An 18,542-nucleotide genomic window follows, 5' to 3' on the forward strand; every position below is an offset into this window, starting at 1 on the left:
ATCAGAGAGCATGGAATATGATCTTCCAGAAGGCAAAGGAGCTGAGATTACAATCAAGAAACACCTACCCAGTGAAACTGAGCATAATCTGTCAGGGGAAAAAATGGTAACCCAAGGAAATACAGGACTTCCAAGCTTTCCTGGTGAAAGACCAGAGCTGAGTAAAAAAAAAAAAAAAAAGACTGAAAAGCAGAATGAGAAGGTAAAAAGGAAAGAGAAAACATCAGAAATTCAAAGAGGCTGAACTGTTGGTGTCCCAACACAGGAAGATGATCCTTGTGATTCTTAAGAACTTTTCAGATCATGACGCAACAAAAATTCCAATCACTAAAGGGCAGCAGAAAGATGGATCCTAAAGAATGAACAGGTCAGAGAGCACATCACTGGAACAATTGCTCATTTCGTCAGAGAGTGAAAACAGTGAGACAACACACCCAAATTTGTGGCATACAGGCGCAGCAGAATTTAGGGGGAAATTTATTTCTCTAAACTCTTCCATTATTATCACATTCTGGGACAGGCAGCAGGGGACAGGCAGCAGGGGGCGGGCAGCAGGGGGCAGTTTTTGGCCAGGCCAGTGATTCCTTAATCTTCCCATTCATCTTCCTCGTCCTCCTCACCCCCCTGGTCCTCCCCTTCATCTGTGAGTGAACAAGGGTGCAGAATAAGTGAGTGAAGAGGGCCAGAGTCCCATGATCACACACAGCCCCCCCACCCAACCAACCACCATGCTCCAGCACTTGGGAAGAGGGGAAGGCTGGGGATTATTTCACCTCTCACCTGAAGAGTGGATAACTTTGCTCCGCTTTTGCATGACATGCATGAGGGCCCCCACCAGCCCCTCAGAGCTTGGGGGTGGGGGAGCTGGGAACTCCTGGGCCCCTGGTGTCTGCAAAGAGGGTAGACCCAGTGAAAATCTCAAATTCAGCACACCAGGCTGAAGCATATTCACCCCCATCCCAGCCTTTTGCATTCCCATCTTGGCCTTCTGTCCATCTTTCATGTTCTTTCCCTTTGCCTCAGTACCACCGCCAGGATCCCCCAATAGCCTCTTCCCAATCCTGATCCAAAGATCCCTAATCCAGCGATTCTCACCCCCTCCAAGCCCCCACCTTGTTGAGCTGAATGCCTTGTCTGATCTCTTCAAGCAGGGCTCCCCGACCTCTAGGGCCTACAGGCCCCCCAGATGAAGGTGCAGATGGTGGAGGTGGTGGTGGTGGTGGTGGAGGTGGTGGGGGCCCTGCTCCAGAGGTTGGTGGCAGCAGCTGTGGGGGTGCTGGAAGCCCCAAGTGGGAGGCAGGTGGTGGTGGAGGTGGGGGACCCCCCCGGCCAGGAGGAGGTGGGGGTCCCCGTGGAACTGGGGGAGGTCCACTAGGGATCCCACCTGGCCCAGAGGGCACAGGGGGGAGGGGTCCTGACCGACCCCCCCGGCTTCCAACCACAGAAGAGCCAGGGGACCGCTGAGGGGGCCCAGCACGAGATGGGGGTGGAGGGGGTGGAACAGGGCCTACAGACACCAGAAGGGCAAGAATAGGGCAAAAGGTTAGAAGGCAGGGTACACAAATACATCCTCCTCCTCTAACCCTTCTCCCTGTACCCCTTCCCACCTCCAGATCTCCCTAGGAAGAACTAGCAGGGAAGGGCTGGAGCCTCTGGGCTCAAGATTTGGAAGTTTTCATGAAGGGTTAGAATCGGAGTACATTTAGGGTTAGGATTAGGGTTAGATGGGGTTTTTCCAGAGCCCTCAGCTGAAACTCTCAAAAGGTCAGGGGAGAGGTGCTCACCTTGTCGCCGCATCTCCTCTCTGACAGCCTCTAGCCCACCCTGGTCCTCAATGAAGTCATAAATGAGTTTGGAGGTCTCCGCATCAGTCAGCTGGGCCTCACTAATTCCAGCTCTGGAGAAGAGACTCCGTAGGTCGGGGTCCAAGTTGTTGACCTGTTGGAGGCAGGGTCACAGGTCCTACTCACCCTAAGGCCCAATCCTAAATCCCGGGGGAGGGCTTAGGGGGATCTAAGAGAAGGGACGTACATCAAATCCGCTGTGAGGGTCCCATCCAACATGGCTGACATGCCTGGAGAGGGCACAGGACAGAACTTCAGTGAAGGCATCTCCCGCTCCCCAGATTCCCATCACCCCAGCCCCAGTTCCACCCCTATGTCCATTTCAGCCTTTTGGAAGCCTCACCACTGTGGTGAGCAGCCCCTCCTTCTCCCCCAGCTCTTTCTCTGGGGCCTGGAGGCCAGCTCAGATCCCTATTGTCCTATGTGACCCTTCTCTTTGTCGTTCCCCTTGCAACCTGCTCCCCGCAAGGTCATCAATGACATGTCAAGCTTTTTCTTCGCCTCCTTCCTCCTTTTCCATGACATGGCCTGCCCATCGAAGGATACCTGAACCCATTTCCCCCAAAACTGGGGCAGCCCCAGAAGTCCTGGCCTGGACTCTCTTCTCCTTCCAAGATTGCCAGTATCACCTTGATGCCAGACTCCATCTCCAACTGCCTGAGTGTCTAAAGCTGAGCTCAAATCCAAGCCTTGCAATTCCTTCCAAGGCCACTGACAGCCTCCTAATTCCCCAGGCCCCTGGCTTTGAGAGGCTAACCCAGAGCCCTGAACCCTTCCCCAGGAGCCTCCCTGTACACTCTGCTCTCTGAGCTGTCCCCAGAGCTCATCCCCTGGAACCGCCCCCTGGAAAGTCTTTCGGGCTCTCTTCCTCCAATGGGCCCATGCTGATTACAGCAGATGCTTGCTGAGGGCAGGGTTTGGATAGCACCTGCTAAATCCTCCCTGGAGAGTTTGGGGGGGTGGGGGAAGGCCTCACTTGAACCCGCTGGGGGCCCCAATATCAGCCTTGCTGATCTTCTTTTTCCCTGAGCGTTTCTTGTCCGGGGGAGGAGTTGGAGCGGGGAGCCCCCGGTACCTTGAGGATGTAATGTCTGGGTTCTGTATGTCCACAGCAACCAGGCCCAAAGATGGGGAGCCCAGGGTACTAGCTGGGACTAGAGATGGAGGAGGACAAATTGGGGGAGATTGATTCAAGTGGGAAGGTCCAGACCCACAGCTGTGTGTTCCTGTCTGGCCCTTTCCCCTTGCTTACCACTGAGTTCTCCACTGGGTTGGGGAGGGAGGGGCGTAGTGCCCCCTCTTCTTTCTGTGCTGAGAGATCCTGTGGGGTGAAGACCACAGGTCATGACCTTTCCCTTGTCCAGCCTTTCCCCCAGCTCAGCACCCACCCCAAGAGGACATCATCTGGAGCACAGGGAGGAGAAAGGTGACATGCGTGCATGCATGTGTGTGTGCATGTGCGTGTGTGTGTGAGAGAGAGAGAACGAGAGAGAGACAGAGAGACAGAGAGACAGAGAATAAGAGTGAATGGGAGACAGAGACAGAAATTGAGACTGGAAAAAAGAGCGCGACATGTGGAGAGAGAAGGCCATGAGAAGGAACTGGAGAGACTTCCTCTCCTTTACTCATGGCCCTGACTCTCACCAGCATTCTGTTTCTGGCTTCGTTTCTGGATCTTCTCCTCCACCAAAGCTCGGAAGACTTGGGCTTCAGCCTCGTCGGCAAAGTTCAGACCAGCTTGGCAGTCCTGGGAATGGTCCCAATGCCCATATTCCCCCACCCCAAAGTGGTTAGCTCCACTTCTCAAGGTAGTGCCTCACCTACCATCAAACACCAGACCCCTAGATCCTCACCCCTGAATCATCCCAGCACCCACACCCCTTTGGCCAGTTACTCACATCACCGGGGAAGGTGTGGAAGAATGGGGTGGGGGCAGAGTAGACAAGCTGAGTGTAGATTTCCTGCTCCCAGAGGAGGCGTCCTTCCTGGGGAGGGGGTAAAAAGAAACTGAGAGAGTGACACAGAGCATGAGACCGACAGTTACAAAGAGACCTTGTTCTGGCCTGTACCTGGAGGCCATAGAAGCGGATGAAATAGGAACGACGAGGGTTGTCTTTCACAAAGCAAATGGCTCCACTCAGTTCCTTCTGCCAGCGCCCGCCAGTGCTGGGTAGTGCCAGGTACAGCTGGGCCACTGAGGTTGCCAGAGTCTGTCTCCAGGCAGCCCCCAAGACAAAGAGAGAGACCAGGTCAGTGGAGACTTGAAAGGGACCTGAGAACGTTGGGATTTAGCACGCCCGCCCCCTCCCGTTTCCTGAAGGAGGGTTCCCAGCAGAGCAGATAGAAGGGAGTGGGGGGCGGTGGTGATTCTCTGGATCCAGGGCTGACAAACACCAACCAAGCACTTTCGGCCCAGGAGGCCAAACAGCCTCTGGTTCTCATGATCCTGCAGAAGACCGGAGGGAACATTCTGTTGGTGTTGCGGTGGCCCTCCCCGATTCCCTCGGCTCATGGCAGCAGCCCTTTCTTGCCTTCCTCCTCGCCTGGTCTTCCCAAGTAGCCCCAGTGACGGGGTAAGAAGGGGAACTTCCGCACCCAGTGAACAGGAAGCCAAGAAAACCACACTGCCCCAAGCCCAACCCATGGGCTCCTGGGGCCCCTGGCCTGGCCTGGTCCTCCCTCCTGATTTTGTTCTCACTTTGTCTCCCCTTTCTCTCTGCAGCCCTCTTATCTCTCACCTTGTGTCTTCCTTGGTCTGTGTGCTCATGCTCTTTCCCCATCTCTGCCTTAACAAGGAAAACACGATGTTCTTGGAATAGGTCCCATGGGAGAAAGACCTAGGTTTCTTGTCTGTTTCCACTTTCAATGAATGGGTGTTGTCTCACCCTAAGTGAGTACCTGCAAAGACCTTGGCCTAAAGGGCCCAAGGTCTCCCAGTGCATCCTGGGTCATCTCCAGTCATCCTGAGAAATATCAGGTCACTGGATTCAGGTGGCTCTGGAGGAGAAGTGAAGCTGGTGACCTCACACAGCCCTCCCTCACTCAAAACAAAGTCAAGTGCAAGTCATGCCATCATCTCTCTGATGGCTCGATCTTCTCCAACAATGAAGGACGATCACAACAAAAACCTTCTACTTGCTAGATCAAGATAGATCAGTGAGCTTGGATTCCTGATCAAATTCATTGTTGTTGTTTCAGTCATGCCTGACTCTTTGTGACCCCATCTGAGGTTTTCTTGCCAAAGATCCCAGAGGGGTTTGACATTTCCTTCTCCCGCTCATTTTACAGATGAGGAAACTGAGGCAAACAGGGTTAAGGTTTTTGCCCAGGTTCACACAGTTAGGAAGTGTCTGAGGCTGGATTTGAACTCTGAAAATGACTCTTCCTAACTCCAGGTCCAGGGCTCTCTCCACTGCAGTGCCACCTAGTGGTCCCAGCCAAATTCAAGAATGCATTCATAAAGGGAGGGTTGTTAACTTCAAGAAAAAGCAGCAGTGGTCACTATGAAGAATTAGTGTGGCTTCCTCAACATCAGTAACGGGTCATGTTGGACTGAGCCCACTTCCCCTCCTGACCAGTCTACTGGCAGACTGGCAGACCATAGACAGGTGGGTGTCCAGGCCAGGGAGATGTGCAGGAGTTGAGTCAGTTAGATATGGAATTAGCAGGATCTCTAAAAGAGTCACTATTTGTTCTAATTTCAACTTGGAAGGTCTGCAGTGGAGTGCCTCAGGGATCTATGCTTGGTCCTGTCCTGTTGAATATTTGTGGACACACACACCAGGTATTTAGCAAATTTGCAAAAGACACCAAGCAGAGGGAAAGCTGCTGACACTCTGAGCAAAGCTTTAGAAAGATCTTGGGTTAGAGTGACGACACTGGACCTCGGATGGGAGAGACCCAGTTGGACAGAGAACCAGCAAAGGAATATGTGGGGGACAGGGCTGGAAACTCACTTACTAGAAATCCTCTGTGTGTGTGTGTGTGTATGCATGCGCGTGTGCATGCGCATGTGCACACACACACGTATGGTATGGGGCATGGTGTCTGTGATGTTGTATATGTGTGTGCATACGTGTATGTTATGCAGTGTGGTATCTGTGATGTTGTGTATGTGTGTATATATGCACACATGTGTATGGTATGGGCTGTGATATCCAGGATATGGTATGTGGGGAAAGGGATGGTAGCTGTGATGGTTCAGACCCAAAACCATAAGAACCATATTTCAGAAAGGACCCTGACTGGCCAAGAGCCTGGAGTCTACGCCATCCTAGAGAATCAAGGGGCCAGGGGACATGAGAATTGGGCTTCTTGAGGATTCTAAATGACTTAGGGCCCAGAAGCCAAAAGCAGAGCCAGGAGCAGCCACTGGGGGCATTTCCTCCAACCCAGGGCTGTTCCAAGTGACCTGGAAGGCCTGCAGGCAGAGGATTCTGGGAATGAGGAAGTTTGCCACACGGATCCTTTCCCATACATCTCGGTCCTCTGAGACACAACCACACAACAGCCAGGATCCTCAAATTCTCTTTATTCTTTGCATTTTCTCAAACATGAAGCCAACAGGTCAATTCCCCCCCCCCATCAGAGGAAGGGGTCCACAGATACCAGGCCTGGGGTCTGCCCCTCCAGGGCTGCTTCCTCCCAGGGACTTTGATCCCTGCAGGGAGAGGGAACCCAGCCCAGCCTGGCCCTTCCTCTGGAAGGCAGGCTGATTGTTCTCAGCCCCAGGAGGCCTCCTCCCCCCAATCCTGTCCCCCCTACCGCCCAAACACACAAACACTCAGGGTCTCTTGCATCTCCCCACACATGTCTGCCAGCACATGGTGGTCCCGAGGTGGGGGAGGTTCCAGCTGGGCTTCTGGGTCAGTGGCCTGCCCCCTTGCTCTGGCCTGTCACAGCCCAGTCAGTGAAGATGAAACCCAAGCTCATGGCCATGATTACCATGCCCAGAGACGCGAAGGTGGCTGCCTGTGGGGGCAGGAAGGAGAGCTAAAGGACTGAGCGCCATCTCACGCTCTTCCCATCTTCCCCTGGGCCTCGGCTCTCATCCTCCTCCCGCCTCCCACCCGCTGCCTCTCCTTCCTGATCCCTGCTCTTTGATAGGTACTTCTGCCCCCACACCTGGATCTTAGGGCGAGAAGCCAAGGGCTCATGGTCCCTTGGGATGATTCGGATGTAGAAAATGCTGGGAAGGATGAAGATGAGACTGGGGGCTGAAGTGGCTCCTGGGAGGAAGGAAAGGCAATCATGGTAGCCCTCTGGGAGCACCAGTTGGGAGGGGTGGGGGAAAGAGGGGAGACTGACCAATGACTCCAAAGATGTCCCGGATGTTGGGCACAAATATGACAAGAACGTTGACCAAGGTGAGGAGCCCAAGGGCGATGGTGCCATGTCGGGCCCAGCTGAAGGCCTTGGTTGGGAACAGGAGCTGCTGGATAGCTCGGCGGATCTAGAGGCAGGAAGATAACGCAGAAGTCAAGGAGGGCCACAGGAGCCTGACCCTATTCTCTGCCCTCCCTGCCCAGACACACACCCACCGGGAAGAGGACAACAGGGACGGTGAGGGTGACAGCCATGAGCACAGCTAGTCTCACACAAAGGATCAGCAAGTCTGTCTGACTGTACATATGTAGCATCTCTGCCTCCACGTGGCCTGGGAAGGTGGGCAAAAACACACACACATGTGTGTACATGTGCACGAGTATGTGCATGCACATGCACACACACACACACAGACGTCAACCCAGGGTAGGAAGCCAGCCACCACCTGCAAGCCTCCCCACTTCCCTTGGCCCTGAGTCCAGGTCTCAGCCTCCCTCCTTCTCTCACCAAAGAAGGAGAGGTAACCAAAAGTTGCTGTCAGTCCATACATAAGAAACATTGCCCCGATGGACATGTTAGCCACAGCCTGCATCCGGCGCTGTGATGGCCTGGGGACAGAGAAAGGTCATGTGTCTGCATTCCTCTGAAGCTTCATCTGGTCCCCCCATCCATTCTGTTGCCCTGGCTCCTCAATCCCCAGTGTCCAGGTCCCATCATCATCCCAAGCCTTGGCCTGACTTCCCCAGCATGCAACTCTGGCATCCCTCTGTACCTGCGCAGCTCAGTGTAAATCGGGAGGACTTCCGGATGGCACACAAAAGCAAAGGCCAGAATGGGGATGGTGTAAGCTGTCTGGGGGGAGATCTGGGTTGGAACCAGTAGGGCAGGCATGATGTCCCTCCTGTGACTTTTCCCTGAATGGGCTCCCCCAACTCTGTTCTGTCCCCTTATTGGGGGTGTCTGGTCTTCTTGGAACTGGGCAGATGCCAAGAAGGACTTTCCCCAGCCTCTTTTTCAACCCCAGTTTGGTCCTCCCTAGAATGGGGGTGGGGATGATCTTCCAGGTGCCCAGCGCTGGGCCACCCAGCAGGCTGGGTGAGTAGCTAGGTGAGGGAGGGTGAGCAGGGAAGGCAGTCTGACCTGGGAGTTAATGGTGAAAAGCTGAACTTCACAGGTGGCATTGCGGCTCTTGAAAGTCTCCATGGTGCGGTTGACATCAGGCAAGGGGCACTTGATAGAGAATTTCTTATAGATCACCTGCAGGGGGTGGGAGCAGAGATAGATGGGGTGGGCTTCCTATCCCGAGGTCCCCCCTCCCCAATCTCAGAGGCCCTCAAAACTCACAGAGGCAAGGAAGAAGGCCATGCAGGTGAGGGAGAGGCCGCTGGTGTAGCCCAGGTACCCTGTGCAGGGGGAGGGTTAGATTTGGGGCCCTCAGAGCCAGTCCCTCTTCCTTCCCATCCCTTTCCATCCCCCAGAGAGCTTAGTTTCTCTTCTCTGACTCACCCAGGTGTCTCATGAGGGCCAGGGGCAGGATGATGCCAATGCTGACGAGGATGATGAGAACATTACCGTCCAGGAACCAGGGCCTGCAAAGGATATCAGGGGTGGGCAAGAGACAGGCTGGGAGGCTGAGGTAGCCTGAGGATCCCAGGCAGATGTCCTGATTCAGGCAGCACTCCCACAAAAACAAACCGAAACCCACACCTAGTCAGTCAGAGTCAGACAGACATTCGTTCTCCGTCACTGACACCCCTGGGCAAAACCCTCCCAGCTGAGCAGGCAGGCCAAAACAGCCAGTCAAATGACTGAAACAGATGGTCACTGAGTTCTGATGCAGAACAGCCAAATTGAGACAGGTGGCCCAGCACGACCAGTCAGGTCCATTGGGAAAAGGCTCCATAGCCCTGGGAGGTGGCCCAGAGTGGTAAAGCTTGCCTGGGGAGGTGGGGGCCTCCTCTTCTTTTGGTTGGGGCCCACTTGGTAGGGATATTGCAGAAAAGAAGCGTTGATCCAGCCTGGGCTGGTGGCTAGGCTTCCTAGAGACCCTACTCCCCGTGCTCTGCTGCCCCAGTCTCCCAGTCTGAGAGAAGAGTGGATGACAAGATGAAAATGAGTGCATAGGAGTGTTCCTGAGCAAGAAAGCCGGTCACTTGGAGGTGGCCAGACATCCTCATTGGGCCAGCTGGCCAGTCAGGCCAAAATAGCTGTTCACACACGGCCAAGACAGTCACAGCTTGACAGTGAAATCAGGACAGCTGGCTTGGCAAGAGCAGCTGGTGAGAAGCTCCCAGCTTGATAGCTGGAACAAGGCGAGTTGGTCACTCACCACTGGACAGAAAGCTTCATGTGACTCTGGACATTCGCAACTGAAAGCTGAGCTAAACCCGACTGCGGTGAGAACAAGACATCTCTGCACAGAACTGAGTTGGTTAGAGAGATCAGTAATGGGAAGTCCCGAGTGTGTGTGTGCATGCGTGTGCATGTGTGTGTGTGCATGTGCACATGTGTGTGTGCATGTGTGTGTGTGTGGGGAATGCTCACCTGGAGTCGGTAACCTGGGAGCCAAGGAAAGTCCCAATGACCAAGGGCAGCTCTGACTTAATGATGTACAGGTAACTGGCCATGGCTGAAAGGAGGGAGGGTTCAGTCTTGGGCCACATCAGCTCCACAAGCCTAGATCCCTCTCCCTGCCATCTCCGTGTCAACAGTTTGTATGGCCTCACCCCCAATGTTGTGCAGGCAGATGACTCCAGCTGCAGCTACTTTTCCAGATGTTCCAAAGGCCCTGCGCCCCAGCTCCTCGTATGCCCGGATTCCTGTAGAAGGGATTGGATTGGTGGGGATCAGGAGCTGAGGAGGACAGGATGGTCCAAGGGGCAGGCAGAGGAACAGAGGGGACATGTTTGTTTGACGGAGAGAGGGAAGAAGGAACTCACCAACAAAGCCAGCACATGTGAGCAGGAGGTGGATGGAGTAGGCTGAGAGGAGGGCCATGCACAACAGGAGGGCTCTGGGGGAGGCAGCAAATGGGGCTGGGCTCAGTGGGGAAACCCTCTGTGCATTGCCCAAAGACCCAACCTGCCCCCAGAACTCAAGGCTGGACTCACAGAAAGAACAGGATGCCTGTGTTGGCCATGGCGTAGGCCAGCCCTAGGATTCCACTCCCCATGATGGCATTGCTGAGGTTGAAGATTGACATGCCCAGAGAGGTCTTCCCTTCAAACTGCAGTGTGGGACAGGAAGAGAAACTGAGACCCAGAGGAGCTGAGATGGATGGGGAGAAGGTGAGCTTGGCAGAAAGGGGATTGGCTGGCCACTCACATCAGAGAACTGTACTGCCTTCTTCCCTGGGGGGGGCCGGGCCAGGAAGCCGGCTAGTTCAGCCTGGGATCTGGAGGGGGGACAGGGGATTGGCTGAGGATTTCTGGGTCGGGCCAAGTGGGCCTCCCCAGTCCCAGTGCATTACTTACTGCTCAGGCTCTGGGGGCCCCCTGGAGACCAAGCCATTTATCCTAGATTCCCCCATCATGAGTTCCATCCTGGAAGAGAGAGAGGCTGGGCCTAGGTAGGGGTTGGGATAGGGCTGGAGGACAGAAAGGAGCTCCCTGTACCTCTGCTCCCCCCTTTCAGAGGCAGGCTGTCCCCATCCCCAAGCTGTAGGCACATGATTCTGTCCATGTGTAAGGGAGTGTGTCTGGAAACACAAGGACTGATGCAACCTCCTGAGAGAGACTGAGACACAGCGCAAACTTCTCCAGAGCGGGGCCAGTTTCATTTTTCTTTCTAAGTTCTCAGCGCCTAGACTGGTATCTGACCTCGAGTAAGCATGTGGGAGGCAGGAGGTGGGAGGGGGCAGGGGGTGATCAGGGCCATCACAGATAGGGTGGGGGAGATGGAGGGGCATGGGGGTCGCGGATGGGGGGGCATGGGGGGGCAGGGCCATGGCTGGGGGGGCATGGGGGTCACGGATGAGGGGCCATGGCTGGGGGGGCCAGGGCCGTGGATGGGGGGCATGGGGGGACAGGGCCACAAATGGGGGGGAACAGCCCAGGCTGGCCAGAGCCCAGGGGCATCGGGCGGAGCTAGGAGCTGGGGCAGGCGGAAGATGCCCCGGCCCCCCGCCCGCCCGCCCGCCCGCCCGCTCCCCCTGGGCTCGCTCACCCTGGTTTCCCTCGGGATCCGAGGCCGAACCGTCTGGCCGATCGCTGGCGGGGCTCAGTGGCCGACTCCTCAGCCTCTCCCGCCTCCTCCCGCCAGGAGCCCAGGCCCCGCCCCCGGCCTCGGGCGCCCCGCCCCCGGCCCGGAGCCCGCGTTTTCTCTGGGGCAGCAAGCTGTTTCCCTCCTCTTTGGCATCCACGCCCCTCCTGTGATGGAGGGCACAAGTGTGGCAGTTCTGGGGGGCGCTGTTCTCTCCCGCCCCAAGCCTGGAGCCCCTTTGCCTCAAGGTCCTTGGTTAGGGCCCGAGCCCTCCCGGAAACCTCAGAGCCAAGTGGACAAGCTTTCCTTCTGGGGCACTGGCCACATAGATGCCCATGGCCACTCCACCACGGGACACACTTTCCAGAGCCATTTTCCCACACACCCTTGTGCCCACATGCTTTGGGGAATGATCATACCAACTGTGGCTCCCAGCTTTTCCAGAAGCCCTTGAAGCACAGCCCTCACGATGGGCCTTAAGGTATCAGGGAAAGAAACAGAATTGGTGTTGGCCTTCAGTGACCTCTCACAAACTTCCCATTTCACCATTTCCTGTGGCACAATAATATTCCAGGACATTCTCAGTCATTCCCCAATTGATGGGAAGCCCCTTCATTTGTCATATTTTTGCTACCATAAAAAAAATGCTGCTCTAAAGTTTTTGGCCCATCTGGCTCATTTTCCTTTCCATTCTTTGATCCCTTTGGAGCTTTGGCCTGGTAAATTGCTTTTGCTAAATCAAAAGGTATACACAATTTACTGACTTTCCAGAACAGCTGCACCAACTCATGTGTGCTCATCCTTCGTTGCCGAAGAAGACCATGGCATCAGAGAAATGATGACGTAACTTGCACTTGACTTTGTTTTGAGTGAGGGAGGGCTGGGCAGGTCACCAGCCTCACTTCTCCTCCAGAACCATCTGAATCCAGTGACCAGATATTCATCAGGATGACTGCAGATGACCCAGGATGAGGCAATGGGGGTTAAGTGACTTGCCCAAGGTTGCACAGCTAGTGTCAAGTGTCTCAGGTGAGATTTGAACCCAGGTTCTCCTGACTCCTGCACTGGTGCTCTAGCCACTGCACCACCTAGCTGCCCCACTTACTGGATGTGTGACCTTGAGCAAGTCACTTCACTGCTGTCTGCCTCAGTTTCCTCAACTGTAAAATAGGGATCATCTTACTACCAACCTCTGAGGGTGGTTGTGAGGATCACATGAGAAAATAATTTTGAAGCGCTTACTTAGCACAGTAGGCATTTACTTAGCACATACCTCCATCAACAATGTACAAGTAGGCCTCTTTTCCCAAAGCCCATCCAACATTTTTCATTTTCCTTTCTTTGTCATCTTTGCCAATCACATGGGCAAGAGGTACCCACTTGTATTCATTTGAATTGACATTTTTCTAATTATGAGTGATTTGGAGCATTCTTTCATGTCTGTTAAAAACTTGAGTTTCCTCCTTTGAGCAGTGCCTGTCCATATCCTGTAACCATTATGAAATGGCTCTCATTCTTCTAGACTGGATCCAGGTCTTTGTAGATCTTGAAAACCAGATCTTGATTAGAGAAACTTGTGGCAGACATTTCCCCCCTAGCTACTGGCTTCCCTTCTCATCCACTTTTGTTGGTGCCAAGACATTTGAGGAAATGCAAGTTGTCCATTTACCCTCCTTCCTGTGTACTCTCTATTCCCTGCTGGGCTGTGGTTACAGAAGGTAAGGTCTTTCTATTTAGCAAAACAAAGCAACAGTAATGATAAAGAACCAGTGTATGTAGCAGATAAAGAACTGGTCTCAAAGTGAGAAAGCCATGAGTTCAAATCCCATCCATGACACACACACACCCTGATCTGGATCACCCTGATCAAGGGTCCAAACTTCCCAGTCTCAATTTCCCTATCTGCAGCACCATTCATCCAAATACCCCTTGGTTCCTCCCCTGTCTTCCCTCTTCTCTCTGTCTCCCTATCTGTGTCTGTCTCCTCTTTTTTCCCCTTACTTTTCTCTCCTGCCTTACATTTTTCTTTCTGCCTTTTCCCACCTCTCACCCCCAGCTCTGTCTCCCTCTGTACACGTGTGTATGTCTCCGTGTGTGTGTATGTGTGTGTGTGTGTGTGTGATTTTCCTTGGCCTTCACCCTGTATTTTGTCTCTGACAAGAAACAGGTTCTAGAAATAGCCAATGGAACACCCCCCTACACACACACACACACACACACACACACACATACACACACATCTCACTACTATCACCAGACACACTGAAGCTTTCTTTTTTTCACCTGTTTAAAATATATAATCCAGGAAAGGGAGTGGGGGTGGGAAATGCTCTGGGCCAGACTGGGGTCAGGGAAAGGAAAGAGAGGAACTAGCAGGTTTAAGGGGTTGCTTCCTCCAAATGAGTTTGATCCCAGTGGGGGGGCTGAGGTCCTTCCCTTAAAAGGAAGTGAGATTGTTCTCAGCCCCTGAGGGGTCAAGTCCTTGCCACTGACACAATCACACATGTGTCATCTTCAAAAGTCTCCATAGGTCAGGCCAAAGGAAGAGGGGAGCTGGAAGAGGCCTGGCAAGGACCTACATCACCTAGTGAAGCCCCTCAGAGGACTCCTATTCACCCCACCACCAAAAATCACCCTCTCCCCAAAAGCTCTGCTCTGTGCTCACCATAGTTCTGGCTCTAGGTCCCACCAAGGCTCTGGACCTGCCTTTCTCTCCCCCTTTCAGTAACTCAGTCTTCTTTCAAACCTTCCCAGATTCCCCTCTCCAAAACCTCCCACTTTTCATGAGGAGCATTTTACCTGAGCTGGACCCTAAAGGTGCACCTTGCACCCCTTGCTCCTTCTGGTACTGGCTCTGGGGCTAAGCACACTGAAGCAATTCATCCCCCTTCCATATGGCCTTCAAGGATAGGAACAGTCAATCCTCAGCCCCTTCTCCAAATCCTCACGTATCATCCACACCAAGCCCTTACCTGGCCTCTGAACACTCTCCAGCTTACAGATCTTCCTCTGTAACCTGTAGTACTGTATTATACAGAAGAAACAGGAGTTTCTTCCAGTTAAGAGAGGTCACCAAGATGCCCAGCTCTCCCACATGGTTCCCCCTCCCCAAATAGCTGAGAAGGACCAATAACAAATTAAGCCCCAAAGACATGGAAGCAAGCTCTTCCACTCAATCCAGAACTAGACCTAAGGTAGCCAAAAGCTTCCAGAGAAGGAGGAAAGGGCCATGTGGGGTAAACAGGAGCCATCATGAACTCCCCCAAACATACCTGAAGGAAAGCCAGATGTGTGAGCTCTGACAAGCAGGTACTAGAAACGAGATCCAGGACTGTCCAGTCAGAGGCAGAGACGTGTCACTGCACAGACTTGGACCCAGCTAGTGACTCTTCAAAGCACTGGGGGACACAATGGGGCGAACTTAGCCTTAGTGACAGGTTCTTAGGAGACCTGAGGCCAACATGATCTCCAGCTTTCTGGTAGAGCCTCTAAGGTCCACAACAGGGGACAGAATCAAATCTCAACTGGGCATCATGGAAGGGCTGAGATCAAATCCCACAGTGGACCGCCAGGAGACTGAACTGTGTGAGAAATGACTCATTTGGGTCCATACTCTATTTTAATCAGTATTAATCAGTTTGTTATGATTCCAAAGGGGTAGTGAGTGTAAGTTCTGTATATTAGGTTCCAGAATTGTGAACTGCACACTGTAAGTTTACTTGCCTAATCATAGTAAGCCAACTAGAGGTCCTCCACCCTTGTTTTACCTTGTTATGGTGATCAATCCCAGCGCAGTAGAGTTGACTCAATTATACAAAGTCCCCCAACTTATTTTTGTACCTCCAGACCACTCTCTCTTGTCCAACGTGGGCAGGTGACAATCTTATGACCACTTAGTCAAAGGAGATGCCCCACATTTCACCCAGCCCGAGACACCCCCATCTTGATAAGATAGCATTGGCCCTTGAAGCACGGCCTGTCGGTATTTTGTGTAGCACCTCTACGCTGTTTAGATATCAAATCTTATGAAAAAGGGCCTGTAGGAAGGGGGGCATCTCAGAGCCTGAGGAAGATCTGAGGTTCACCTCATTAGAAAGCACCATGGACCCTTTAATAAAGTGCCATTGGCTCAGAGCTCTGCCTCATTCTCTTTTGTCGCAGAATGGACAATTTCACACTCTACACTATTAGCAACCCAAATGGGACAATGAGGAGTGGACCTGGACCTTTTTAGGCCAGCCCCTGCAAAGGACCTGCAAAGGAAATGCACACCCAGATGAATTTTTGCCAATAGCTCCCCCATGAATACAGGCCCTGGGAGAGCAGATGCCTCTCACATTCTCTGAGCTTGAGGTGAGTCTGTGCAAACTGAAGATTGGTGAGTCTGCTTTGAATGACCCTAAATTCATTTTCTTTAAGAAAGGTTCTTAATTGGGCTAAAAGGCACTGTCTGAATTTGTGACTAACCTTTCTAAATTGATAACCTCTGGAGCACTCCAATTCTATTTTTATGGAAATTACATGGCCATAATTTTAACTTTGTATACACAGGCTACTGGGTTTTCTTTCTTTTTCCTCTGTATTCTTTACTTTCAATTTGTTAGAAATTCAGCAGTGGAATTGCTAGTTCCTCCTTCTCAGCCAACTTGCCACCTAACTCATTTGAAAACTTCTCACTGACAGGGTTAAAATACATTTTTTGCCTTTAAATTCTTTTCAACAAGAAATAATTAAATCATTCTTGTCATTGGTAATCTCTTGAATTGGTTGAAGGGGAACTTTGCTGGCTCACAGAAGGCCAAGGAACCCAGAGGTTCTTGTCAGACCCTATGGCCAGTCCCTGAATGGGGACGGCTTGGAGGAGTGATTCCCCACTCTAGGGCTCTGACGCCACATTGAGGCCACACCACAGCCTTAGGGGAGGGAGACTTGGCCCATTCAGTGGCAAGCTGTCCAGGCTGTGAGCCACCCTGGGAACCATCTCACCGTGCTCTTCTGACCTGAGAAGAAAGCTCATCATAGTTTTACAGAGATGAGGAAAGCAAGAGGCCTCCCTTTCACTCAGTAAGATTATTTTCACCTCGATTTGCTTAGGATTAAGTCCCGTATTGACCATTAGAGCTCAACGCTTAGGAAGTTGTAAAGGAAAGTTGGCATAAACTGTTGAAAATCTGGTCTCCGTGGAAATGACTTTTGCAAACTGTTCCCTGGGTCTCTTCAGCACAGACTTCCCAAAGACTGGCCACCTCATTTGGAATATTTCCATTCACTTGCAAGGAACCTCTGGACTCTGGCTGACCAGCCTTAGGACCCTGGAGGCGTGAAATGAGAAGTATTGTCGAAATTGCCCAAAGAAATCCCCGAACACTGGGGTGCTAGCGAGAGGACAGGACTCCCGCCAGGGCAGAACGGGCACGGCTGGGCCCGGCAAGGTCAAGGGTGAGCGCACCATTTTCACCTTTTTGTGACTGGGGGCTTTTTGGTGGGTTTTCCCTCTTATTTTGTTTCTTCTTTCACAACACGACTAATGTAGAAATATATTTAACATGATTACACATGTATGAAATTGTTTGCCGTCTTGGGGAGGGCAGAGGAAAAGGAGAGAGGGAGAAAAATTTGGAACTCAAATCTTATTAAAGAAATGAATGTTTCTGAAAACTGTCTTTACATGTCATTGGAAAAAGATGCTATTTCAAAAAGAAAAAGAGTCAAGGAGGACTGCCTCCAGCATGTCCAGTGGGGGGTCCATCGGGAATCTAGGCCAGTTTTCTCTCCAGGGGAGTTTCTCCCAGGGATGTCCCCAGAGAGAGGTGATCAGGTATCAGAGGAGAAATACTCCCGATAGGATCCCCATGGGGTGACGGGAGAAGGAGCTATGGAAAGTCTGGTGTGAGACGGCGAAGGGGTTAGGGGATCGCTAGAACCCTAGATCACTCTGCCCTTAGACAGTTAGGCGCAATCTCCTACACCGAGGGAAGCCCGGCTGGGCGGATCTCCCTGCTCCGAATACTTGCAATTTGTTGGTTTTACTCAGTTTCTGTTTTTCTTCCTGTGATTGTACTTTGGCAAAAAGTCTTGTGGAATCGAATTTGAACCTTCTGTTCTATCAGGGACATGTTCTCCATCTAAAATTCACTTTAAATGGGTGTCGTCAATGAGACTAAAGCAATTTTGTTTTGTAACAAAGTTACATTTTTGTAAGATTCTAAAAGCATTCAAGTTGGTGGTTGTTGTGTTCGTCCGTTACTAAAGAAGACCATGACGTCAGAGAAATGATGACATGACTTGCCCTTGACTTTGTTTGGAGTGAGGGAGGGCTGGGCAGGTCACCAGCCTCACTTCTCCTCCAGAGCCATCTGGGGGCCAGGGACCAGATATTCATCAGGATGACTGGAGATGGCCGAGGATGCAATGGGAGACCTTGGCCTTTTTCGCCCAAGGCCTATTCAGGTGCTCCCTTTGAGCGAGGTGATGGCCCATTCAGTGAATAGGCTTCTTTAAGAAGTAAAAAGCATTCATGTCATTGGGAAACAGAAAAAAATCTCTTAGGCTGACAGGAGGACCTCAGCCACAAGACGCCTGTAAGCTCTCTGCTGAATGGAGAAGATGGAGAAAACAACTCCTGAGAAGCTCAGGCCCGATTTCATATTGTGTCTTCTGATACGTCCTGTGTGTGTTCGTCTTGTAAATGATGAAACTAAGGTGAGGAGTAGCAGCTTCCTTACTTTAGATGGTAAAGGGCCTTCTACACTGAAGAAAACCCAGAAGACAATGGAGGAGAAGCGTCTGTGCTGTGTCTTGTGCTTCGTGCCAACCCCAGCCAACAGGTGTTGTACTGATGCCTTTTCTTTTGGCATGATCAACCAAAAAAAAAAGCCTTAAAAGAAGACAGATCTCTCTTTTCTCTCGTTTACAACACTGGCCAGGTTGAAAATTGCTGAGATGAAAGACAGACACAGAAATTAATTGAAAACTAAGATACAAAAACCGATTGGAAACCAGATTTGTGAAAAAGGAACAATTAATGTCTTTCACTTCTAAATAATAATCTGGATGTCTTCATAAAGTATTTTGATGAACTTATGGGGTACTGGCAAACTCTGTAGAATTTAATGAAAACAACAAAAATCACACATTACTTATTCCTTAAAAGGGACCTTGAAAATGCCTAGG

General features: G+C 52.0%; 2 protein-coding genes across 2 annotated transcripts; both read right to left on the bottom strand.

The window, feature by feature from the left end:
* Positions 1-460: 460 nt before the first annotated feature.
* WAS (WASP actin nucleation promoting factor) lies at positions 461-4,417 on the bottom strand. Its single transcript, XM_072626994.1, has 11 exons — positions 4,243-4,417; positions 3,914-4,054; positions 3,743-3,829; positions 3,489-3,591; positions 3,097-3,165; positions 2,821-2,998; positions 2,032-2,074; positions 1,785-1,938; positions 1,113-1,507; positions 781-889; positions 461-641 (listed from the first exon to the last, which is right to left on the bottom strand). The coding sequence occupies exons 1-11, from the start codon at positions 4,354-4,356 to the stop codon at positions 586-588; spliced, it is 1,449 nt and encodes a 482-aa protein (XP_072483095.1). The 5' UTR covers positions 4,357-4,417; the 3' UTR covers positions 461-585.
* Positions 4,418-6,355: 1,938 nt separating this feature from the next.
* Positions 6,356-11,436, bottom strand: SLC38A5 (solute carrier family 38 member 5). Its single transcript, XM_072626995.1, has 16 exons — positions 11,334-11,436; positions 10,643-10,711; positions 10,494-10,563; positions 10,280-10,395; positions 10,109-10,182; positions 9,896-9,988; positions 9,714-9,798; positions 8,676-8,758; positions 8,514-8,572; positions 8,310-8,426; positions 7,942-8,021; positions 7,677-7,777; positions 7,385-7,500; positions 7,152-7,296; positions 6,969-7,072; positions 6,356-6,815 (listed from the first exon to the last, which is right to left on the bottom strand). The coding sequence occupies exons 2-16, from the start codon at positions 10,708-10,710 to the stop codon at positions 6,711-6,713; spliced, it is 1,416 nt and encodes a 471-aa protein (XP_072483096.1). The 5' UTR covers position 10,711; positions 11,334-11,436; the 3' UTR covers positions 6,356-6,710.
* Positions 11,437-18,542: the final 7,106 nt, after the last annotated feature.

Source organism: Notamacropus eugenii, chromosome X, assembly GCF_028372415.1.
Source record: "Notamacropus eugenii isolate mMacEug1 chromosome X, mMacEug1.pri_v2, whole genome shotgun sequence".
Lineage (NCBI taxonomy): Eukaryota > Metazoa > Chordata > Mammalia > Diprotodontia > Macropodidae > Notamacropus > Notamacropus eugenii.